Raw genomic sequence first — 25,891 nt, 5'->3', positions numbered from 1 at the left:
GCCAACAACTCCTTTCCAGAGACCTTAGAACGGAAGCCTCCACTGAATGCTCTGTATTCTCATCACTAAGGAAGAGCCCTGACAGGAACATATGGCCGCCCGGTTCCTAGCCCCTCCCCCCACAACCTTTTTCTGACTGACAGAAGGGGAGGTCACGTGAGCAGCCCAGCGGGAGGGCGTGGCCACGGTTTAATACCACAGCCGCAAAGCTTTTTTTCCTTCTTAACCAATCAATGGGCGTCAAATCCTGTTGCTAAGAAAGCGGTTGCCAGGTGGAAGCGGACTCGCCGTCGCTGATTGGAGGAAGCGGCGGTCACGTGGTCAGGCCCCTTCTCGCCTCTTTATCTGGAGCCGGTTGTCTTTTGTCTCGGGGGCGCCCCATGTACGTGGTAGACAGGCTGACCGTATGGAGTATTAGCCGCCCCATGTGTACACCGGCTCTATCCATACGTAACGGTAAGTGTGCACTTACAGGTCTGTGGCAGTACCTACCTGGAGTATGGCTAGTTCACGCCCCTCCTTTGTAGTGGCCTTTAAGGGGTCTTCCAGCCATGTCAGTCTCTATAGGTGAAGGATGTCTGATCACTCAGGGTCCTAGTGCTAGAACTGGGGCCCCTGACTACCCTGACAGCACAGCCCTTGCTTGGAGGGGGTTTGAATGGATTGTTGGGGGCGTCATGTAGAATCGTACATGTTGGTATCCGCAGGGTTAAAAAAAAAAGCAGTACTCCGCCATCCCCTGCCGCCCCAGTTCTCCGCTGCCCGGGTCCCCATTAGACTCTACTTCCTGGTACCGTCTTGACACACAGGAAATACCCAGTCGCCCAATCACTGGCTGAGGTGGTCACCGTCACGTGATTGGCTGAGCAGGCATTTCCTGTGTGTCCGACAAGCGGGAATCGGCAGAGACGGACAGAGCTCCTCTGCAATAACTGATTGGCGGGGGTGCGGGGAGTCGGACCCCTGCTGATCAAATATTGAAGGTCATGAATAGTAAAGGAGTGGACAATCCCTTTAAGGGCTCACATATTTTTGATCTGCTTTTTTTTTTTTTACGGATTTTCTTTGAGGATCTTTTCAGTGGGTCCTCAAAAAAAGCGGACAGTGTGCCGTCGGCACCCGTATGTCAGTTTTGCAGCTCCGCAAAAAAGATAGAACATGCCCTATACTTAGGCATTGTTATAATGGATCCGCAAAAAAAGAAAACGGATGCAAAATGGACGTCATCAGTTTTTTTTGTTTTTTTTTTGCGATTTGCAAAATACTTATGGTCGTGTGCATGAGCCCTAAGGGTGCATTCACACGACCGTGTGTATTTTGTGGACCGCAAAATGCAGATCCACAACAAATACAGGTGACTTCCGTGTTACATCCGTTTTTTTGAGGATACATTGTAGCAATGCCTATTCTTTTCGGACAAGTATAGGACGTTTTATCATTTATTTTTTTGCAGGGCTACGGAATGGACATACGGATGTGGACGGCACACGATGTCCTGTTCGCACTTTTTGCGGACTCATTGAAACGAATTGGTGCGAATCCTATCCGCAAAAAATGCAGAACGAATGCAGACCAAAAATACGGTCGCGTGACTGGGGCCTAAGGCCTTGTTCACATTCCTGTGTCCGTTTGACGGACGCTGCTCGGATGAATGAGTTTCCAGAACATCTCCCATCAGTGGTCAGTGAAAAACATGGACGCCATTCTTGTAGCGTCAGTGATTTTTCACGGACCTGGATACTTCAGTGGTTGTGTTTTGACCAAAGTAGTTCATGTCTCTGTGGGTTTTTTCCTGTGACCCCCTGGCCTGGTTTGATCAGACACATTAAAATCAATGGGTATGTGCGCTGTCCGTGAAAACAAACAACGCGCAACACCAATGCAGACTCAGCACCTTGGCCAAATCAAGGGTGGGTCCAGCCTGAGGTGCCCCCGTCGCTCCGGGCCCGATAACAGCTGCATTCTGTCCAGTTCTGAATTGACAGAAATGCTTTGATTATTTATTTGGCGCTGTTCACATGGCGCTTGTGGATAAGCGCGCAGTTCCCTCGGGCTCCTGGAGAGCTGCACACATCTATTTACTTCTTCTTCTCTCTTACAGGTGGGCTCCGCTGCTTTCCATAAGAGGAGGCACTGGTGGGATATGACTCTAACTCCAGACCTATCTTCTGGGACTGAACTGTAGCATCACCATTTAACCCCCACAACCAAGATGGAGTTTGAATTTGACATACACAAGATCTTCCTGGAGCCAATCAGCAAGCTGGACAGGAGCCTGCTCCCACAACGGCGGCCTATCGTCTCCAAGTATGTAGGAGCACACCAGTAACTGACCAGTATCACTGTAGGAGGTGTATGCAGGGCTTCCTCGGGGGTGTGGCCTAGGAGCTCCTGGGCCATGTGACTACATGATTGACAATGGTGGACAATACGGCGTCACTGGCAGGTGTCTGTATGACCACTTGCGTCTTGAAGTCATGTAACATTGATGGTCACAGCCCAGATTGGTTTTCATGAGCTTCGGTTGCACTTCCAGGGCTGCATGTGAAATTTTCACTTTAGCGTTAGGGTCTGAGGGTCTACACAGTCCTGACCAGACTGACCGCCCTGGCTGTCAATGCTCCCCACCGTACTGACCAGACTGACCGCCCTGGCTGTCAATGCTCCCCACCGTACAGACCAGACTGACCGCCTTGGGGACAATGCTCCTCGCAGTACACACTAGACTGACCGCCCCAGGGGACAATACTCCTCACACTACAAACCAGACTGACCACCCCGGAAGACAATGCTCCTCACAGTCCAGAGCAAACTGACTGCCTCGAGGGACAATACTCCTCACTCTACAGACCAGACTGACCACCTCGGGGCACAATACTCCTCACAGTACAGACCAGACTTACCAACCCAGAGGACAATGCTCCCCACAGTCCAGACCAGACTAACCACCCTGGAGGGCAATGCTCCTCACAGACCAGACTAGACTGACCTTCCTGGGGGACAATACTTCTCACAGTAGAGGCCAGACTGACTGCACAGGGCAGGGCAATGACCCTTACAGTTCAAGTTCAGACCAGACTGAATGCCCCAGGGGACAATGCTCCCCACAGTCCAGACCATACTGACCACCCTGTAGGACAATTCTCCTCACATTTCAGGCCAGACTGATCGCCCTGGGACACAATGCTCCTCACAGTCCAGACAATGCTAACCTCCCCGGGGGACAATGTTCCTCACAGTACAGACCAGACTGACTTCCCTGGTGGACAATACTCATCACGGTCCAGATCAGAATGACCACATTAGAGTACAATGCTCTTCAGATTTCAGACCAAATTGACCGCTCTGGGACACTACTCCTCATAGTCCAGATCAGACTCGCCACCCCGGAGGACAATGCTCCTCACAGTACAGACCAGACTGACCTTCTCAGGGGACAATGCTCCTCACAGTCCAGACCACACTAACTGCCCGGGGGACAATGCTCCTCACAGACTGTCTCGGGAGACAAACCTCCTCAGTTTAGAAACCAGACTGCCCTGGAGACAATCCTCCTCACAGACCAGACTGACCCATGGGGGACAGTGCTTCTCACAGTACAGACCTTGGATAACAACATAACATTTATTGTTCGTGTCTTCGAGGGGGGGGGGGGGGGTAAGCGGGTGAGGCTCAATCATGAAGTACAGGTGTACCACACTTATATTGAGGGACTCATAAGAGCTTGAATATGATTGGTTGATAATATATCTTTCCTATGGTAGAGTTAGTAAAGAGCTTTTCCTATTCAGGACCCTTTCAGCCAGTGTGGCTAGAGAGCTTTAGGACCCAGCATGCATTACGCAAACAGCCCATTGATTTCAATGGAAAGTATGCCATACTTAATTTCACCTGTGGTGGCGCTGCAAGGAAAATAAATACTAATCACCGGGGCTTTCTAAATGCACAGGAAGCATCCACTGGTGACCCGTACAGGGCAGTACAGGAACATGTACTGGATGGAGACGTGATCTGGTACTGTTATGGGGGTACTGTGGTAGGGAATTCTATGGGGTCACTGTGTTTTAGTCATGTTGGCCGGTGCTGTTATGTCGGTACCATGGCTGCCAACATAATCACACGGTTAATTTTGGCTGGTACAGTAATATGTTCTCTTGGTATTGTAGTTGGCGCTGTCACTAGTGGGAGGGCCCTGAGGCTGGCGCTCTCATTAGTGGGAGGGCCCTGGGGCTGGTGCTGTAATTAGCGGGGGGCGCCATGGGGCTAGTGCTGTAATTAGTGAGAGGGCGCCATGGGGCTGGCGCTGTAATTAGTGGGAGGGCGCCATGGGGCTGGCGCTGTAATTAGTGGGAGGGCGCCATGGGGCTGGCGCTGTAATTAGTGGGAGGGCGCCATGGGGCTGGCGCTGTAATTAGTGGGAGGGCGCCATGGGGCTGGCGCTGTAATTAGTGGGAGGGCGCCATGGGGATGGCGCTGTAATTAGTGGGAGGGCGCCATGGGGATGGCGCTGTAATTAGTGGGAGGGCCCTGGGGCTGGTGCTGTAATTAGCGGGGGGGCGCCATGGGGCTAGTGCTGTAATTAGCGGGAGGGCGCCATGGGGCTGGTGCTGTAATTAGTGGGAGGGCGCCATGGGGCTGGCGCTGTAATTAGTGGGAGGGCGCCATGGGGCTGGCGCTGTAATTAGTGGGAGGGCGCCATGGGGCTGGCGCTGTAATTAGTGGGAGGGCGCCATGGGGCTGGCGCTGTAATTAGTGGGAGGGCGCCATGGGGCTGGCGCTGTAATTAGTGGGAGGGCGCCATGGGGCTGGCGCTGTAATTAGTGGGAGGGCGCCATGGGGCTGGCGCTGTAATTAGTGGGAGGGCGCCATGGGGCTGGCGCTGTAATCCGGGGTGCACAGACCTGTCCAGTGGACTGTATTGTGGTCACACATTATTATGTTTTTGTCTTTCAGCTCTGAGGCCCAGAGACAAATCACGGCGGTCATAGATGAGATTGGGAAGGCGTCCGCGAAGGTAACGTATAATCTAGTGACCTCCCCTCCATGTGTGTGACCTGCCCCATAACAATCTGCATGTTGTAATTCTTGCCCCTTCCACTAGAGGGCGCGTATAGAAGCATGACAGGTCCTCATGTTCCGTATCTGCCTCTTCTGTTTCAGGCCCAGCGATTACCTGCTCCCATAACCAGCGCGTCTCGGATGCAAACAAATCAGCATCATCTCTATATCCTAAAGGACTGCACCCCAAAAACGTGAGCGCCCCTGTGTTGTGTTCTGCCGTATCCAAGAGCAATTCTTCTTTGGGCACGCTTTAGTCAAGTTCCACAAAATAATTAGTACCGCACTATTCAGTCGGTCTGCGCTGTATGCGGCTGCGCGGCACCCGCGACTCCGAGCGCTCATTAAGAATATACGGACTGGCTAAACAGTGTCGTCCTAATTAGTTTCATTAGAACCAATGTGGCTTGTGCAACCGAAGTGAGGCCGTGTCGCCATGTGGTCATACCCTTAAAGGGGTAATCCGGTTGTTTGTTTGAAGTTATCCCCTATCCACAGGATAAGGGATAACTATTAGATCGGTGGGGGTCCTACCACTGGGGCCCTGTACCTCTTGCAGCCCCTGAAATGAATGCAGCAGCTGGTTGGGCATGTGCGCCCCTCCATTCATTTCTCTAACAATTCCAGAGATGGCCGAGTGCAGAGCTCCACTATCTCCGGAAGTACCACGCATGTCCGACCAGCCGCTCCATTCATTTCAGGGGGCTGCAAGAGGTACAGGGCCCCAGCGGTAGGACCCCCATGATCTAATAGTTATCCCCGATCCTGTGGAACCAGAATACCCCTTTTAAGGCCCCATTCACACGTCCGCAATTTCGTTCCGCATTTTGCGGAACAAAATTGCGGACCCATTCATTTCCATGGGGCAGCACGATGCGGATCCGCAATTCCGTTCCCGAAAAAAAAAAATAGAACATGTCCTATTCTTGTCCGCGGACAAGAATAGGCATATTCTATTAGTGCCGGCGATATGCGGTCCGCAAAATGCTGCTGTCCATGTTTTGCGGATCCGCAAAACACACACGGATGTCTGAATGGACCCTAAGGGTATGACCACATGGTGACGCAGCTGACCAGCCACTCTGTTCATTGCAGGAGGTACAGTGCCCCCATTCTTGCAATCGGTGGGGGGGTCCCAGTGGTAGGACCCTTACCATTCTAATAGTGATCTCCTTTCCTCCTGTGGATAGCTGATACATTCAAACACCCGGAATACCCCTTTAAGGTTTCATTTTCTTAGTACAGTATGGCTCCCCACTGGGGTTGTCACCCAGCTTTTCTAATCTACAAAACTGGCATTTATGCTTAGTTACGTAGTGTTGCATACCCCAGCCTTCCGGGGGGTTTCTGGGAAGATTTATGACCTCACCTCCACTTAGGTTATCAGTATGTGATCGATCGGTGGGGGTCCAACTCCCAGCACCAGTCAACTGTTGGAAGGGGCGGCAACGCTTATGCCAGCACTGCGCTCTCTTCTTCGGGCTTTGCTGTCATGTCAGTTGGTCACATGGTATTTGTGCAAGTTAGTCTTATTTAAAGGGGTTGTTCCATGATTGATGTAAAGAATGACATCATATAGTACATAACAATCTCTTTCTAACAAAGCTAGAACCAGCCCCGTACCTCACATGGGTCCAGAGATCTCCCCATTCACTTAAGCAAATGCTCTGCTAATATATCTTCAGCCTGTCTGCTCAGCGGGGGCATGTCCTTTCTGCTGCAGCTCTCTCTCTCTGTAACTGTTACAGCTTCTAACAGAACATAAATAAAAAATTGAGCACGTGCGACCAGCTCAGTGAGACGGACAAAAAAAATAAGAAAAAGAACAAACAGCAGGTGGCGCTGCACAGATAGGTTTTATTGAGTAACTCTTTGGCTATACGAGATTATTAATTACATGCAACTACAAAAGTATTCAGATCCAGGGGCTGGTTTGAAAAATGTAGAATATGCTTTGCGACACAATGCCTATAAGTGAATGAGGTTCAGCTGCAATACCTAGTATCGTCACTGTATACTGTGTGGCGCTGTGCTTGAATGCTGTGAAGAGGAGGTGGCTTCTTGAAACAGTTGATCATCGGGAGTCAGACGGCAGCCACCAGTCATCAATATAGAAGTCCTGGAAAACCACTATAACCTTGTGCGAACTGTAATGGTGGCCATATTCTCTGCACTACACCAAGGTTTTCTAGACTGAAGCTTAGAAATGCTTTTGTTCAGGTATTATAACTCCTTGACACGTGTGCCCCTCAATCACTGTGACTCTATCACTGATCTTGTTTCAGGGCCGGCCGGGGAGTTGTGATCGGTTTCCTCAAGGTCGGATATAAGAAGTTATTTGTACTGGTAAGACACGTACACTAAAGGGGTTCTCTGCTTTGAACAATCCCTTGACAATAAGCTTCCCCCCCCCCCCCCCCCCCTGCTGATCAGCTGTATTCTGTAGGGAAGCTTGGAAGTAAGTGTTCGTTTTCCCTGCAGCGCCCCCACAGGGGAATTGAAGCATTACACAGTGTCCATTCATATCAGTGGGTTGTCTGTATAAAGCAGGACAGGACAGGTCCTCCAGAGCGAGAGAACCTGTCGGTAACTGCTTTCCAAAAGTAAGGGTCCTGAACAGAGGATTTTATAAAGCAGTTAACCCCTAGTTAAAGGGGTGATCCCATGATTAATGTTAAAAATCAGACATCATATAGTACATGACATTCTCTTTCTAACAAAGCTAGAACCAGCCCTGTACCTCACATGGATCCAGAGATCTCCACATTCATTGCTCTGCTTGTTTTCTTTCAAGCTGACTGCTCAGGGTGGGGTGTCATTGCTCAGGTGCTGAGGGTGGGGTGTCATTGCTCAGGTGCTGAGGGTGGGGTGTCATTGCTCAGGTGCTCAGGGGGGGGGGTCATTGCTCAGGGGAGGGAGGTGATTGCTCAGGTGCTCAGGGGAGGGAGGTGAATGCTCAGGGGAGGGAGGTGAATGCTCAGGGGAGGGAGGTGAATGCTCGGGGGGGGGGGGGGGGTCATTGCTCAGGTGCTCGGGGGGGGGGGGGTCATTGCTCGGGGGGGGGGGTCATTGCTCAGGTGCTCGGGGGGGATGTCATTGCTCAGGTGCTCGGGGGGTGTCATTGCTCAGCGGGGGGTGTCATTGCTCAGGGGGGGGGGTCATTGCTCAGGTGCTCGGGGGGGGGGGGTGCCTTCTAACTGTCACCGCTTCTAACAGAAGATCAGGGTGTTGGCAGTTGAAAGATGGTGCTGAGCATGTGCTTCCATCTCGGCAAGGTGGTAACTTTTTTTAAAGGATTTTGGATGATCTTATTTTTAATGTACCAATGTCAATAACTATATTTAAAGAAAAACCATAAAATCTTGCAGTTTTTGCACTGGCCACCAAGCCTAATAGTAAGCGCCACTGGACAGATCACTTCACTCCAATTATCTGCTTATCTATCCCTCTGATCCTGCCTGTAATGATACCACCTCTGTGTACAGATAAGACAAGATCCACCAGTCACAACAGCTTCTCTATTCTTTCCTTGTACAATGACCTCTGCACAGGTCACAGAGAATGTCAAGAAAACGCACCCATAGAAGTCAATGAGGTCCCCTCCTGACCACTGTGTCTATGGACCATGGGGCTGCCGTAAAGCAGTTTTCTAAATGCTGTTAACAGCAGCTCAGGCAAGATGGCCGCCCCCATAATCCTGTTCAGAAGAAGAATAAAGAAATCTGCAATCAGAAAATAAAAACCGGTTAGAATAAAGGATGTCACTATCTGGTTTTAACTGGCAGATAACTTTTTGGCGATTTTTCTTATGGTCACTTTCACATTCCCTTTAAGTCCCAGAAGACCCCTTTAAAATGACAAAAGACGTCACCCAGCTCTCTGATTTGGGACACTTTTAGGCTGCTTTCCGTCTTATAATCCTCCCTCAGAATCTCAGCGTTGGTAATGGTGACATTGGGGGAGACTTCTGTATATAACGCGATGCCTCCCTCCTAGGACCGCTCCGGATCCCATATAGAAGCAGAGCCGCTGTGTATTCTGGATTTCTACATTCATGAATCCCTCCAGCGTCACGGATTTGGGAAGGAACTATTCGCCTTCATGCTCAGAGTAAGTGTCGTACACGGACCTCGCTATGTGTGGAGTGGATTGTATATTATCCGTGAAACATGGCAGCTTTCTTCTAAAAACAGCGCCACACCAGTCCACAGGTTGTTCGTGGCATTGCAGCTCTGCCACATTCAGTTCCGTCTGCGATATCAGACTCAATCCGGCTGAGATGATGTTTCTGGTAGAAAGCAGTCATGTTTTTCTATTCCTTCACAGCCACTTTAATATTTCATGGATGCCTCTTGTCCCCCCTTGTGTTCCTTCTCCTTCCAGACTGAGCAGGTTGAGCCCCAGCATCTTGCCATTGACCGACCGTCTGAGAAGTTCCTTTCCTTCCTGCGGAAACATTACAACCTTCACTCCACTATCCCGCAGGTAAGAGATTCCCTCCTATTCACCGCTATGGGATTTCCAAAAACAGCTGACTCTGCTATTTTCAGAAGCAGTAAATGGAGAGCATGCCGCACAAGCGTGGTGTGCTGTCCATTACTTCGGGGGCGCCGTTCTGGAGATAAGTGCAGGTATCAGGAGACTCGCACCTATCTGACATTGATAGCATAGCCTAGCGTCATGCCATCAATCAATTGCCAGATGGGACTAACTCTTTAATCCTTTTCTGACATGTGACGTAATAATGCATCACATGTCAGGTCTTTAAAAATGTTTCGTACAGCAGGGCACCTGCGTCTAATGTCCACAACTGGCGGTAATGCCGATCGCGGACATTTGGGATTCAGTCAGTGGGGGCCCCAGGACCACCTAACCACGCCTTGATTGGGGTCCTGTCAGCCCTTTCAGTGTTTCTTAGTGGCCGAGGGGCTCAGTAGAGCGCCCCTTCTGGTTACTCTTGGATTTGATGTATATTTTTTTTCTTCTTTTCAGGTTAACAATTTTGTCGTCTTTGAAGGTTTTTTTAGAGACAGGAAAGGTAAGAGATGACTTCATGTGAGATAGAAGAAACAGCGCCACTCCATGGGCCGTGTCCGGTATTGCAGGTCATCCCATTCAAGTGAATGCTGCAACACCAGACACGGCCCTTGATCAACATATCAAAGCCACGCCAACTGTTCTGAAGTCTTATTGCATCACGCAATCCTGCGCTGCACCTCACCTTTTAATGGAGATCTGTGAATGTAATGATACCTTCCACTTAGCGATCCGTTCATTCATTCTAGAAAAAAAGGTACATTTAATCTATATGCAAATCGGCAGTTAAGTGCACCCCAGACGGACTCTGTGCACCCGTGCTCCACCTGCTTCCTCTACTAGCCCCTCCTTCTGTTCTTGATTGACAGAGCCAGGCGAGATGACTGCGCAGGACTCAGTAGAGGGAGGGACTGGCAGAAGAAAAGGTGCACAGAGTGTCTTGGGCCCGCCTTCGGTGCACTTAACTGCTCATTTGCATATGGATTCAAAGTTTGAAGCAATGGATCGCTAAGTGAAAGGTGCCATTACATTCAGCTGAGCCAAACCTACTAGGCAGTGTGCCTGGTTTGTCACTGAACTTCCTGGTGACACACTCCCTTTAAGGCACAATGCTGTGACACTGCAGGTACCGCCTAGAGCAGGGATGGCCAACCTCCGGCTCTCCAGCTGTTGCAAAACTACAACTCCCAGCATGCCCAGGCTTCCTACAGCAGGACATGGTGGGAATTGTAGTTTTGCCACAGGTTGGCCATCCCTTCTGTAGGCATACTGGGAGTTGTAGTTTTGCAACAGCTGGAGAGCCGCAGGTTGATCATCCCTACCCTAGAGACATGGGCCGTCTGAAGGGGAACATGCTCCGCTTACATATTGGCCTATGAGCCAGTGGCTGCAGCCCAGAAGATAGTGTGCAACGTACGCTAAGGTTTGCTATCCTTGTGTCGTACAGTGGAGCCCAGATTCCTCCGAAGGTTTCTACATTCCTAATGCTTTACTGAAAACTAATTGGCCTACAAGAAGACCCCCCCCCCCCTCCACTTCCTCTGATATCAGAAGAAATGGGGGGGGGGGAAGAATGGACAACGTGGATGTAAAACTCCTCTAATCGTATTGCGTTCTCCCAGGATAAGTGGCCTCAGAGACCTCTAGCGTCCACTTATCCCACACTCGCCATTAGAAAAGCATCTTTGTTTGGGCCTCCCAATGAGCCAGTTGTGTTTTTTCAGCACTGATTATTGTATATATGAATTTTTTTGAAGCACAAATGAAGGACAAAGTGAGATTTAGGCCTCTTTCACACGGGTGAGAATTCCTGCGCGGGTGCCATGCGCGAGGTGAACGCTTTGCACCCGCACTGAATTCGGACCCATTCACTTCAATGGGGCTGTGCACGTAAGCGGCGATTTTGACGCATCACTTGTGCGTTGCGTGAAAATCGCAGCAAGCTCTATATTGTGCATTTTTGACGCAACGCAAGCCCCATAGAAGTGAATGGGGTTGCTTGAAAATCGCAAGCAAGTGCGGATGTGGTGCGATTTTTCACGCACGGTTGCTAGGAGACGATCGGCATGGGGACCCGATCTTTATTATTTTCCCTTATAACATGGTTCTAAGGGAAAATAATAGCATTCTTAATACAGAATGCATAGTAAAATAGGGCTGGAGGGGTTAAAAATAATAAACAAATTTAACTCACCCCATCCACTTGATCGCGCAGCGGATCTCCTCTTCTTTCTACTTTCTTCAGGACCTGGGTAAAGGACCTGTGGTGACGTCAATGCGCTCATCACATGGTCCATCACCATGGTGATGGACCACGTGATGAGCACAGTGACATTATCAAGCCTAGCAGGTCCTGAAGAAAGAAGAGGAGATCCGCTACGCGACCAAAGTGGATGGGGTGAGTTAAATTTGTTATTTTTAACCCCTCAATGGACATTTTACTTCTTATTCTTACTTATTAATTATGACCATGTTATAAGGGAAAATAATAAAATCTACAGAACACCTAACCCAAACCCGAACTTCTGTGAAGAAGTTCGGGTTTGGCTTAGGTGTTCTGTAGATTTTATTATGCAGATTTTTCTCACGTGCGTGCAAAACGCATTAAGACGCTTTGCACTCGTGCATTTTCTCGCAACGCACCCGCATCTTGTCCGGCCCTCACACGCGACGCCCGTGTGAAAGAGGCCTTTTTTTTTAATGTCATTTATTATTTCACATTGAAGCCGGTGCGGACTTCCGTCAATGTCGCTTAAAAAACCCTGGACCACCCCTCATAAGTCTTCAGACTATTGCGATTGTTATCTAAGTTTGCATTTTTTTAGTGTAATGTGTGGGCACGAAAATTTATTTTCCACGAAATAATCTCCTAAATATTGCAGACGTTTTGTAATCTCATTGAGATTAATATTCCATGGGGGAGATTTAGGCATGAATTTTGGTAAATCTGTTGTTCTTCCGGAGGCCGCACCTCTCCCACCACACCCCCGCCCTCTTTTAAAAAGTGACTAGAAAGGCGCCAAAACGTCACGATCAAAGGGTTGAAATACAGCCAAGGCCCCGCTTCAGGGCTGTGCTGGATATCCGTGCAGGGCTTCTTCTTCAAGGAGGTCCCATAGGTCCGCCCACAAACAAGGGCGGGTGAATGCACGTAAGATCCGCGCAAATTTCCGAGTTTCTGCACCAAAACAGCAGTTTTTGGTGCGGATTTGCCTAAGATCTCGCCCTTCATTGGAAGAGGGTGAAATCCGCAGCTAAAACCACAAACATAATTGACAATGCTGCAGATTCGGAAATCCTAAAACTACACTGTGCATATTCCGTAACGTGTGCAGGCCATAAAAAGGCGCATCAGCAGTCATTAAAGGGTTATTCCGGTTGGTGAAAGTTTTATCCCCTTTCCACAGGTGGGGGTCCTACCACTGGGACCCCTACCAATCACAAGAACGGGTTCACCGTACCCCCTGGAACCCCCCTGAACGGAACGGAGCGGAGCGCTCCGTGCGCGTGGCTGCTTTTTAAATTTCTATGGGAGTTCCAGAGATAGCAGAGTACAGCGCTCACCTAGCTCCGGAATTCCCATAGAAAGCAATGGAGCGGCCGCACATATGCCGATCCGTTCATTTCAGCGGGGGTTCTCGTGATCGGTGGGGGTCCCAGCGATCTAATAGTTAACTTCAACCAACCAGAATACCTATTTAAGGGTATGACCAGCCGCTCTGTTCATTGCAGGGGGTACAGGGCCCCCATTCTTGCAATTGGTGTAATTCATTTTATTATTTATTTTTTTTGTACTGTATCGGGCCAATGATACTGACCATTTTTGTAATATACTTTCATTACTGAAATCATACATTTCTATGAGAAAAATAGCTCTAAAGTGGCCCACTCTGAGCCTCAGTAACGCTCCTCTGTCTTCTGTTTACAGTCAGTGTCTCCACAGTTATGTAAACAGAAGACAGAGGAGCGTTACTAAGGCTCAAAATGGGCCACTTTAGAGCTATTTTTCTCATAGAAATGTATGATTTCAGTAATGAAAGTATATTACAAAAATGCTCAGTATCACTGCCCCGATACAGTACAAAAATAAAATAAAAATTGACTGTTACACTTTAAGGATCCCATACGGTCTTGTATGTACGCTTCTGGATTCCAGCTGCCCAGCCTCCATTCTCCAGGCAGATAATGTTGCAGTTTTTACTTCTCGTCCCACTCATGACCCAGTCTCTTTATAACCTTCCAATCCCTCACTCCATGCAGCTGACGCTACTGTTCACAGGGACCCCGACGATCGTCCTGCTAATTGGACAGTAAGGCAAACGAGCAGCCCCACCCCAAACCCCCAGATTTTTCTATTTTGTGCACCTTACCCCCTTGATTCCTTTCTTGTTCTTTTCTGTACTGGTTATCATTTTCTTTAGCTGTGGGGGTCATTATCACATTGATCTCTTCCACAGGATTTTGTCACATTACCAGTTGAAACCAGAGAAACCAGTAGCATAAATAATTCCGGGGTGTTTCTCCCCAGTAGGATTACCCATACACTTATTTTGGAGGTTGCCGCCACCAGGGGGCGAACCGTAGTTGGATTAATAGATGCTGTTATACACATTGCCCCCTAGTGGTGCCAATATATATTACAGCACCATCCAAACCATTTATGCTGCTGGTTAGTAGGTCTGTCTGTCTCAGGGTTTTCTCCGTAATGAAACGGGCCTCATTTAACAAAACGAAAATGAAATCTGTCCTTACTGTGCTTAGCCATTCTGTGATGGGTTGCTATGGGCAACAAGGCCAATTTGTTTGACTGTTTTGATAAATGAGGCCCAGTTTTGCTCAAATGAACCTGTATATCTGTTCCCTGCCTTTCCCTAGAGTGGACTCAGTGTCCCTCTCTCTCCCCCTGATATAGATTTTCCTGCCCCTAGCATAGCACCCCGGAGCATGAGCGGGACCCAAACGTGCGGGGCCCCCCCTATCACAGACAGTGAAGTCTCATAATGTGTGTTTGTTTTTTTTTTTTTTTTTGTTGCACTTTTTTTCAGCCCCTGGAAGGAAAATGCCTCCCAAGCGAGCAGAAGGAGAGATCAAGCCGTACTCCCTGTCTGAGAGAGACTGTAAGGACTGGGGAATAGATGGGCCCTGGTTTCTGTGTATTGTGTGAGCTAGTCCCCGGGATTGGGGAGGGGGGACTTTGAAGTCAGTTCTTGGGACTAAGCCGATTAATTTTCTTTCCCTCCTTTAAGTTTTGAAACATGAGGAAGGCCTTCCTTGGCCCTTCAGCCAGGCGCAGTCCTCTCTTAGCCGTGCCAGCAGTCTTGGTTCTTCTCCCACGCGGGCCTGCCCCAGACACATTCCTGGAGAAGAGGACTTTGTGAAGTCGCTCAGAACTTGTAGACCTCACTCCCTCCAAAGAGCGGCCAGCGGTGAACAGGAGGATCCTTCCCAGAGGAGAAGGACCAGGTAATGGGGTTTAGGTGACAGCTCGTACTGGTAGAGCGCTCCGATATCACATGTCTGAGCGCTCTACAGAAGAAGGAGCTGTAGACCAGGTTGTCGGGATGTTGTGTGTGTGCCTGCTGACGCTTGCAATGTCTTACAGTCCTCCCAGGTAAGAGAGTTGATCGGACACTTGTTGAGCACAACTGGATCCACATATAGATTGGCCATCTGACAGCTGTTCCTCCCAACCGCCGTACAACATGCATCCTCAGCTCGGCCACATGGGCATGTATGAGCGAGGGGAATAAGCCGCTGCCAGACAACCTCTGTTGGTGGCTTATCTCTTGTGGAACCCAAGGATCAGGAATGTTGGCATCCAACATGTCCAACCCTTCTTTCTCTGACACCTGTGAAGTACGATCACTCCCATTCCGGCCTGTATAAACTTGTGTGAAGCAAGAAGGGTCTGTCCTGCTTCCATCCTCTTTCCTACCTCTTGTATAACCTATGTAGCCACCACTTGGAGATCCAGTTGTGCCGACGGTGGAGTGAGAGGGCGCAAGTGATTGTGCACTGGCAGATCTCAATGTTTCCGTCTGTCTGTCACTATAGATCTTTTCTTCTTCTTGTCTCTCCTTCCTTTCCTCTATCTTCCCTGCCTTTCCTCTCTTCAGCTCCCTCAGCCGCCCTCAGAGCATTCACCATTAACCCGATCTTTTATACAATCCGATCTCCATCGCCGTCGTATGTTCCCCCCCCCCCCCCCCTGCATCATTCCCCATAGACCTGCACAGTACCAGTGACTGTAGCGTTAATGAGTATTTCCTTATTGGAAATTGGTTTCCTTGAGAATTTCTTTTATTTCCTACGATTCCCGTCTGAGGTTCTCAATGGATTTTACATTTTATAACTTTTTTTTTTTTTCACTTTGGGAACAAGGGGGGAGAAAAAAAAACAAAAAACAGGAACGACGTTGCAGAACTTTGTAGAAATTGTCAGAAGAGTCGGACATATAGAGGAGCCAATGTCGTGAGGTCAGTCCATGGGGTCATTGCCTGAAAATGGTGAGGAAATGAGCCCGTCGTGATCTATGGTAGCCGTAGATGGCAGGTCGGTCCCATAACTGTATATGCAAGTAGATTTTAGTGCATTTTCTAATGGAAAATTGTCCAGTTAGAAAACAACTTGCATTGCTGACTTGGCAATTCCGTAACTCGGTGGTTATTAAAGGGGGTTGTCTACGCTAAAACAAACCCAGAGGGGTCTCTTCTGTTCAGAGCAGTTACATAGAGCATCTCTCGTCCTGTCTGGCGTTACGCAGACAACCTATTGATTTGAATGGAAACCCTGTAATTCTTCCTTTCCCCTCTAGGGGCACTGCAGGAGAATTGAGCAGTTACTGCCAGGTTTCCCCATAGATTATGGCTGAGCGCCGGGGGTCCCAGTAGGGGAAGACTGAGTATTGCCAAGGAGTCATTATACTGTATCCGAGCAGCAGGGAAGGGCCGGTGGCATACACTGCCATGTACAGAGCACAATAGCCATCCGGAGCATGCAGTCAGCGTTGTCCACCACAGGGTGGCGCCATGGTTCTCATACTACAGGCAGATAGGTTTTTTATTTATTTCATATTTAGAAGTTAATCTGTCGTGTCCTGGTGAAGTGAATAAATATTAGTTTTTACATTTTTATGTTATTTATTGTCCCGAACCCACCAAGATTAGTAATTCCATCCAACTTACTACTTGGGAAATGACCTGGCTATTGGTGTGCTTGTGGGCTCTTTTTGCTTAGGAGGGGACGGCGGTCGGGCCCAATTGGTGTTTTTTTTTGGGGTTAATGATGTGTTACCCCTCATGTCTCGTATTATTTATTATAAAGTGCCATTAAGTGGTCGGTGCTGTACAGGTGATAAAGGTTTCCATACAGAATATAAAAGGAAAACGAGCGCAATTTGCATGGATTCAGCGACGGACAGAGGGGGAGAGGACCATGAGAGCTTACAATCTACAAGCGAGAGGGGAAGGACACAGTAAGTGAGGGCAGAAGCTGCTTGTCTGGATGTGCGGTGGCAGCAGGGTCATTGCAGGGGACAGGCTTTCCTGGGCTTTCAGGTTGCTTTTGAAGGTTTTAAAGTTGGGGGAGAGTCTGATGTTCTGCGATAGTGCGTTCCAGAGTAGGGGAGAGACACGTGAGAAATCGAGACCATAGACGACCGTGTGAGACGCAGAGGAGAGCAAAGAAGGAGGTCGTGTGAGGATCAGAGACTATGTGTGAGGAGGGCAGAGAAATGACGTACAAACACTAAGATGTGGTTATGCCGGACAAGAAATTCCTAAAAAAAAAAGTTTATTAGAGGGGTTGTCCAGGATTTTACTATTGATGGCCTTTCCTCCAGATAGGCCATCAGTATTAGATTGGCGGGGAACCAACACTCCGCACCCCCGCCGATAAGCTGCTCTGCGGGGGCCCTAGAGCATCAGCGCTGCAGTAACCAGCTCCCTCCACTACACCATGGACAGCGCTGTGGAGTTACGGCGGCAGAACTGTCTTGAGAGAGCTGATCGGCGAGGGTGTCAGGTCAGACCAGGATAGGCCATCAGTAGTAAAATCCCAGTTAAGCCAGTACTCTGCTCTGCACTGACTAGGGGCAATCACAGCTGTCTGCAGATGAGGTACTGGCTTATTTAATATACGAGTCATGTCTCAAGGCCTATATAAAGGGTCAAACATTGACTTGTAGCAGGCATGCTCAACCTGCGGCCCTCCAGCTGTTGCAAAACTACAACTCCCAGCATGCCCGAGCAGCCTACAGCAGGGCATTGTGGGAGTTGTAGTTTTACAACAGCTGGCGGGCCGCAGGTTGAGCATGCCTGACTTATAGGATAGCTGCCGTACATCTGGTGGCATTAGAGGCAGAGCTTGTTTAGAGCTCATTTGCTTCCCAGAATTCCAGAGGAGCATGCATGGCCTATAAGCCTCCTCACGCTGATTAAAGGGGTTGTCTCATCTCAGAAAATGGGAGCATATCGCTAGGCTATGCCCCCCATTGTCTTATAGGTGCGGGTCCCATATCGGAAACGGAGCCTCGCAAAGTTGTGGCTGAAGGACTCCGGTCCGGCCACTACCAAGCGCCCTCCCCATAGAAGTGAATGGGAGCGCACCACGCATCACCGGCCACCACTCCCATACACTTCTATGGGCCCGACGGAAACCTGGCTATTTTCAACGGCCCCATAGACAGTTGATGGATGGCGGCTGCGCATGCGCTCTCCGACACTTTTGGGGCTCCGTTCTCAATATAGGTTGTGGGACTCGCACCTATCGGACAATGGGGGCTTATCCTAGCAATATGCCCCCATCGTCTGTGATGAGACAACCCCTTAAAGGCGCTCTCTCCGCAAGGAGAGATAGTAAGCCCCAAATAGTAAGATCCTGGAATGCTCCTTTAAGGATCTCATTAAAATAAAAAATCTTTTACAGAAAAATATGGATTTTTTTTAATTTTTTTTTTGTCCTATAATCTAAACTCCATGAAAGAGACAAGACTAGCCAGAAAGAAGCAAAATGGAGCTCCATGGACAGGTGTCAGAGCATGAAAGATGTGTGTCATAGAGCGTCTAAAATCCGTAATGTCCTATCCTGAGGATGAACTATCAGAAATCCCGGAAAACCCCTTTAATAACCTATATTTTTAAATTTGAAGAGTTTCTTCTCCTGCCTGACCACAGGTCGCTGCTTGCTGGGGTATATGCTGAAATGGACTATTGTCCGTCCTGGTCATTAATTGGTATTCATGACATCCCTCCTACACCGGGGGTCGGAGATCCACAATAAGGGCTAATTATTTTGCACTTTCAGAGAATACTTTATATTCTCCAGAGATTTTCGTAACTTGGGCCATGAGGGGGATGAGAACCTTGCTTTATAGACCGGTCACACTCCGGAAGCGTCTCCGCAGCGTTACACACAATAAGACGTCTCTACTGGGTCAGACTGTTGCGTGCTAGGAGCTTCCACTAGGGGGCTGTATACTGGGCTCCTCACACATGTCCTTTCCAGCTTGATGCCATCCATTGGGAGCTATAGTCTCTGCCAGCTGCACTTGTGAGGATCTGAAGATGGCAAGGAGCAGTGGGGACTGTGCCCCTGGGAGCTACCCGCTAATCTGTCCACGCCAGGTCTCCAACCTTCTGCAGAACTACATTTCCCAGCATGCCCTGACAGTATTTTCTGTGTGTGTAGAACAGCCTTTTTTCATAGCCACTAGGTGTCGCCGTTGGCTCATCCCACCACCATTGACAAGCAGTGACCCCCCCCCCCCCCTCCCTTCCTGGACGCCCGTCCTCTCCGCTGTAAGAATGTGTTGGGGTTTTTATGTTAATTTAACCATTTTATACACTTATAATATCCTTAATTCTGCAATGTTCCGTTTTTAAGAAGGGCTTATTAAAGCGCCAGCCAGTGCCCAACGCCCATTTCCATGTTCGGCGGGATGACTGGTGGGCACAGTTTGGCGGTTCATATTCTACTTGATTGGATCAATAAAGAAGGCAAATGATGAAGAGATCTGTGTAGTGCTCGGTGTTTTTTCCGTAATGGTCATGCACAAAGTTAGACGGAAAGATGGCCTTGTGGGGGTGTCTGGGCGAGGCCGCCAGAAGATAAATGGCGGAGGGCGAGTCTCCACTTTCTGAGTTAATGTGAGTGGGTATCTTAAAGGAGTATTTCAGGTCTACTATATTGACTCCGACTCCCAGCATCCCCGCGGATCAGCCACAGCCCGCCAAGCTCCCCTGTAAGTAAGGGTCCATTCACACATCCGTGTGTGTTTTGCGGACCGCACATTGCCGGCACTAAGAGAATATGCCTATTCTTGTCCGCTATTGCGGACAAGAATAGGACATGTTCTATTTTTTTCAGGATCGGAATTGCGGACCCGGAAGTGCTGGTCCACAATTCCGGATCGGGGCTGCACGTCATGCGGCCCCATAGAAATGTATGGGTCCGCAATTCCGTTCCGCAAAATGCGGAATGGAATTGCGGATGTGTGAATGGAGCCTAATTGTGTGACTCCATGGTGCAGAATACAAGCAGACGCCGTGTAGTCTGGTCCTGCGGTCAGGAGATAATGGAGTAGAAGACGACTGTAGGATCAGGGTTTGTTTGTAGCGTAACCATGGAGACGCATAGGTCTGCCTAGGAGCCGTGTACACTAAATGGACATTTCTAATTGATGCATGCTCATTTTTTTATCTTGTGTCTACAAAAGTCTACATACAATTTTAACGGATTCTAAGACATCGGTGGAGCCTGATATGTATTTATGTCATAGTAGAGGTGACCGCGCAGACCCTGCGGTCAGACCAATCCCAGGTCCCATTTTTGGGTCACTTTCCCAGCAGGAATATTATCTGACTGCTTTCCTCCTGGAAGTTGAGCCGTTCTATTAAATTGTAATGGACAATTCCTCTGAAATGAAATTCCCTAATGTAATGTTTAAAGGGGAACTCCCAGACATGTAACCGAGAAGGGCCCTTTGATATTCTGTAGATAAATAACGCTGGACAAGACCCATAAGCTGTAGTGCTAAACTGCAGGCATTGGTGCCCTAGGGCTTTGTCCAGGATTTTACAAGTAATGGTCTATCCTTAGACCACAAATAGCGGACTGGCGGTGGTCCGACACCCTGCCCCCCGTCGATCAGTTGTTTTACAGTAGCTCAGGTGCCAGAATTGCACAGCTGCGCCCATTGTGTAGCGGATGGAGTTGGTTACCGCAGAGTTGCTCCCATTCATTTCAATGTGAACAGCGCTGCAGTTACCGACTCCGTCCGCTACACAGTAGATGGAGCTTTGTAGTTCTGGCACCGGAGCTACTGCAAAACAACTGGTCGGCGGGGGGCAGGGTGTCGGACCCCCACCAATCAGATATTTCTAGTCTATCCTAAGGAAAGACTATCACTTGTAAAATACCAGACAGCCCATATAATCATTTGACTAATTTGCTGATATAGCAGGTTACATATCTGGTAACGGGGAGTTTGGGCTTCACCCTTTAAAGGTGACCTAAACAGGTGCCTGGAAGGACTGTACTTTAAAAATCTGTAGCTCAGTAAATTTTATTTTAAAAACTTCTTACACTTTGTAATACTCACTCACCTTATTCGCCTCCTGATCTCTTCATGGCTGCACTATTGTGCTTGCCCTGGGGCCCGCGCCGCTGTGCTTGCCCTGGGGCCCGCGCCGCTGTGCTTGCCCTGGGGCCCGCGCCGCTGTGCTTGCCCTGGGGCCCGCGCCGCTGTGCTTGCCCTGGGGCCCTGTCTTAAGCTAAGTCCTCTGCATGCACATCCACTCTTCTAAATGTGTTACAATCAAGGCAGGTCATGTGACAGGATGTTTGCCTGTTGAGGTTGCTATGGCAATCCCAGAGCAAGCGCAAGTACATCAATATCATTATTTTTAGTGTAATCAAAGGTACAGAACCCACTTTACATCCGTTTCCTATTGGAAAGAGCAATTTCCCAGAATCCTTTGCTGCTGTCTGCCCGTTTTTGTGAATGTTGAGTATGTGACTGTGTTTATCGATGTCTTGTCACCTGTAGAGGACGTCTCTCCAGACACTTGTCAGGGCTGATGACGCCATTTGTCTCTTCAGTCCTCTGCTCTCCATGCATTTCACGTCGCTCCGCTTTCATTTCCCGCCACTTCCCTCTCCTGCTCAATCCCTCCCCTGCCCCTCTCTCTGTCGCTTTGTCTCTCAGCGATATGAACCTCTCCCGCGGACTCATGGCTCAGAGGAACTGCTACAGCCGCCACACGTGTCCCTCCCCTCCGCTTCTGAAAAGGGCGCCACCTACAGGTAGGTGCAGCTTCATACTATACACCTCCACACGTATACAAATGATGAGGGAATTCCCAAAATGACCTTTGAGCCCCGACAAGCCCGGGGAGCCTCCTGCCGCAGGTGGGTCGGGGGACCCCTTTTCTTTTCAGGGGTGAAGCCTTCATCTGGGAATACCCCTTTAATCATTGTATAATGAACATATCTGCAACTCTGTACTATTCCTCACCTTGAAATTCACCAATTTCCTCAAAAAATTGTATTTCTCTGCTTGCTGTCACTGAATGGACACAAAAGCAACAGAGATCTGATACTTCTCACAGCTGAGGGTTTGCTACTGTTGAATCTAGCCTAGACAATCCTCCGTGAGGATAACGGCCTGATTACATTTTACCTCCACTGATACATAGTATAGTATTTTGCTGAAAAGGAAAATATTAAAATTCCTGCACTTTATACTTCCACCTCTAGGTGGCACTGTCGTACATTATCACATGTGCCCAAATCAAAGCATTCTTGAACAGCACACCATGTGGTCAGCCATGGTACTGCAAGTAAATTTTTCTCTCACTAACATTAAAGAATTACTATGACCTGATGTCGTAGTGTTAGATGATATAGTGACAGATTTTTATGGGGTGGCGTCACAATCATTTTAAGCTTTTCTCCGCTGTGTCCAATATTTCCTGTAATGAAAATCTCTGCAGAACCAAAGGGTTTCAGGGGCTCACAGGAGCCTTGTGGCCCCTGCACTTCTCAGGATATGGGCCCTTTGTTGCTGTCATTCTACGGCACATAGGATGAGCGCCTGCTTTCCTCTATGTCCTTTGTGTTTAGAGGTGATTTGACTCGTATATTCTATATTTCTATCCTCTTCCTCCAGTGGACACTAAAGAAGAGCAAAAAGAAGCAGGAGAAAGGTGAGAGTCACTTGATATAATACACTTTATTGGGGCGGGGGGGGGGGGGGGGGGGGGGTTAGACTTGTTTTTCCCACCCTAAGGTAAACCATGGCACTGCTCCGGTGCCTGGCACTAAAAAAAGTTAAAGGGATTCTGTCACCTCCCCTCAGCCAAAAAACGATTTAAAAGCAGCCATGCAGCACAGCTTACCTGGATTAGGCTGTGCTCTTTTATCTTGAAATCCGTCCAGCAGTTACTTCAAAAAACGACTTTGATCGATAAGGAAATGCGTCCTGAAGGTGCCCAGAGGGGCGTTTTTTTTCTTCTTAGTGAGCCCAGTACCGCACCTCTTACAGTGCCCAGCCCGCCTTCCTTGCACTGTCTAACCGCCCCCAGCCTGCCACAGCCTCTCCTCCCCCTCCCTCACGCCGAACGAAGTCTCGCACAGGCGCAGTACCCACTGAGGGCTGCGCCTGTGCGATCATCAGGAGACTGAGGGCGGCAGCTTCATCTTCGTCACTGGGCATGCGCCGAGCCCAGTGACGTCCGATGCTCGCTCTTCCCTGCTGACTGAGGGAAGAGCGAGCATCGGACGTCACTGGGCTCGGCGCATGCCCAGTGACGAAGATGAAGCTGCCGCCCTCAGTCTCCTGATGATCGCACAGGCGCAGCCCTCAGTGGGTACTGCGCCTGTGCGAGACTTCGTTCGGCGTGAGGGAGGGGGAGGAGAGGGAGGGGAGGCTGTGGCAGGCTGGGGGCGGCGGTTAGACAGTACAAGGAAGGCGGGCTGGGCACTGAAAGAGGGGCGGTACTGGGCTCACTAGGAAGAAAAAAACGCCCCTCTGGGCACCTTCAGGACGCATTTCCTTATTGATCAAAGTCGTTTTTTTAAGTAACTGCTGGACGGATTTCAAGATAAAAGAGCACAGCCTAATCCAGGTAAGCTGTGCTGCATGGCTGCTTTTAAATCGTTTTTTGGCTGAGGGGAGGTGACAGAATCCCTTTAATGATCAAAATTCTGTTCACCTGTTGCCACCAGTAGGGGGAGCTCACTGCATTAAGTTTAGTACAGCTCTGGAGAAGTCATATAGAGTAAGCTCCCTCTAGTGGTGGTTGCAGGTAGTCGGAGTTAGTTGCAAGATTTAAAGGGATTCTCCAGGAAAATTCTGTTTTTTGCAGCCTGCCTCTCCAAACTGAAGGTTCATACTTACCTGCCCCCCGCCACTCCTGTCCTCCACGCTGCCAAAGCTGTGACCATGTTCCAGTTCCTGCTGTGTTGACATTTGGCACAGCATGGGCATGGTCACGTGCTCTGCGGCAACCAATGACTGGCTTCAGCTGTAATGTGCTATTTGTGGCCACGTCACTGCTGAAGCCAGTTGGCTGCAGAGGTTCCCGGAGAACCCCATTAAACTGATCTCTAATCCACAAATTAGGTGATAAGTGTCTGATCCTTGAGGGTTTGACTGTGTTACCCCCCACCAATCCGGGGGGGGGGGGGAGAGGAGTGATCCCCTATTTGGATGCTCGACCGTCGCTCTGTTCAACTGGATAGGACGGCTGGAGGTGGCCGAGTGCTGTATTTGTCTTTTGTTTCGGAAGCCCACTTTAAGTGGAGCATGGTCAGTGCCATCCTGTTCAAACGGGGGACACTGTAAAGAGTCCCCCCAGTATTACACGTGTAAAGGCTGTGCCCCTTCCCTGTTTTATTACCGTCTGTAATGGCCTCTCTGCAGGGGTCACAGAGGAGCGGCTGGAGACGACCTCCTAACCAGGAATAATCAGCCAGACAAAGCCGTAAAAAGTCCAATAAAAGTCCTGGAGCAGACTCAACCCTACAGCCCCGATGACTTCAAGGAGAAACCATCATGGACTGTGCTGGGGACAGTCATGAACGCACAGTGGGTGAAGCGGAAGCAGGAGATGCGGGGAACACGCCCATGGTGACGGAGGGCACCCCAGAGGATAAAACGTGGCACGGACACTTTTATTATAAATTCATATTTTATATCGGAATAAACCATTTTTATTTATCATTCTAATAATCTGTACTGTACGTGTCATTAGTCCAGGGATTTCTCCATAATTGTGAGCTCCCCCTAGTGGTGACTGCAGGCAGCCAGAATGTTATGATTTAAAGGGGTTGGCCCATTGTTTGACTCGCGCCTATCCCAGTGATTTGCCATCAATGTCCAAGATGGGAATAAGAGCATCGGTCATCAGCATCAACCCTATTCAGCCAGGCATAATGCCTGCTAGGGTTGATCCTGATGAGTAAAAACGAAACCTTATTTCTGTCTGTCCACTTTATCGTTCCTGATTTGTCACTTTTTACCGATTATCTAAATTAGGTCTTCGGTGCCCCTTGAAGCACCTCTTGCCGCCGCCGCCGCCTCCCCCCCCCCCCCCCCCCCCCCCCCCGTGATTGACTGGACCAGGCTCCTCACTTGGTTCTATAAAATCGGGCCTCTGCCGTGGTCTACAGTACGGCCGCATGTTTCCCAGCAGCACAGGTGAAAACTGCGCGTGCACTAATGACATCATCCTCTATCCAAATCAACTCCGAGCCTCTTCTTCCAGGTGGAGGATGACATCGTCGGCGCATGCGCAGTTGTCTTCTGCGCTGCTGGAAAAGCAGAGGCCAGATGCACTGCGAATGCACCAATAGTGTAGACTGCGGCGCAGAAGTACGGGTCGGAGGCGCTCTGGTTGTTTACATACTGGTAAAAAGTGACTTTTCTGGAACGGGAAAAAGGAGCGACTTAAATAAGTTATCGTTTTACGCATCAGGATCAACCCTAGCAAGGCAGTATGCCTGGTTAAATAGGGTTGATAATGATGACGGATGCCCGGATTTGACCGGTAATAATGATGTTTTATCAAGTGCCCGCAGGGGGAGGGGGGGGATTCATCAAACTGGTGTAAAGTAGAACTGGCTTAGTTGCCCATAGCAACCAGTCAGATTCCACCTTTCATTTTCCAAAGGAGCTGTGAAGAATGAAAGGAGGAATCTGATTGGTTGCTATGGGCAACTGAGCGAGTTCTACTTTACAGCGAGTGGTCGCTGTGCCCCCTTATTGGAGGAGACGGCCACAACGCTTCTTGCGCCG

At 49.3% G+C, this 25,891-nt stretch overlaps 1 protein-coding gene across 3 annotated transcripts; it reads left to right on the top strand.

Moving 5' to 3' along the window:
• Positions 1 to 7: 7 nt before the first annotated feature.
• On the top strand, positions 8 to 24,823 carry ATAT1 (alpha tubulin acetyltransferase 1). Of its 3 annotated transcripts, XM_044305566.1 has the most exons (13): positions 8 to 456; positions 2,102 to 2,307; positions 4,954 to 5,014; positions 5,161 to 5,252; positions 7,344 to 7,404; positions 9,055 to 9,168; positions 9,442 to 9,543; positions 10,051 to 10,096; positions 14,640 to 14,711; positions 14,841 to 15,057; positions 21,800 to 21,897; positions 22,763 to 22,799; positions 24,518 to 24,823. In XM_044305566.1, exons 2-13 carry the CDS (start codon positions 2,213 to 2,215, stop codon positions 24,726 to 24,728), a joined length of 1,206 nt encoding a protein of 401 aa, XP_044161501.1. In that variant the 5' UTR covers positions 8 to 456; positions 2,102 to 2,212; the 3' UTR covers positions 24,729 to 24,823. The 3 variants fall into 3 exon arrangements, with proteins under 3 accessions (XP_044161501.1, XP_044161503.1, XP_044161502.1); XM_044305568.1 differs by lacking the exon at positions 22,763 to 22,799 and having other exon boundaries at positions 24,518 to 24,697; XM_044305567.1 differs by lacking the exons at positions 21,800 to 21,897; positions 22,763 to 22,799.
• The last annotated feature ends 1,068 nt before the right edge of the window (positions 24,824 to 25,891 follow it).

The sequence above is a fragment of the Bufo gargarizans genome, chromosome 9 (genome assembly GCF_014858855.1).
Source record: "Bufo gargarizans isolate SCDJY-AF-19 chromosome 9, ASM1485885v1, whole genome shotgun sequence".
Lineage (NCBI taxonomy): Eukaryota > Metazoa > Chordata > Amphibia > Anura > Bufonidae > Bufo > Bufo gargarizans.
Note: the sequence above shows the minus strand (reverse complement) of the source record. Positions and strands in the feature narration are given on the sequence as shown.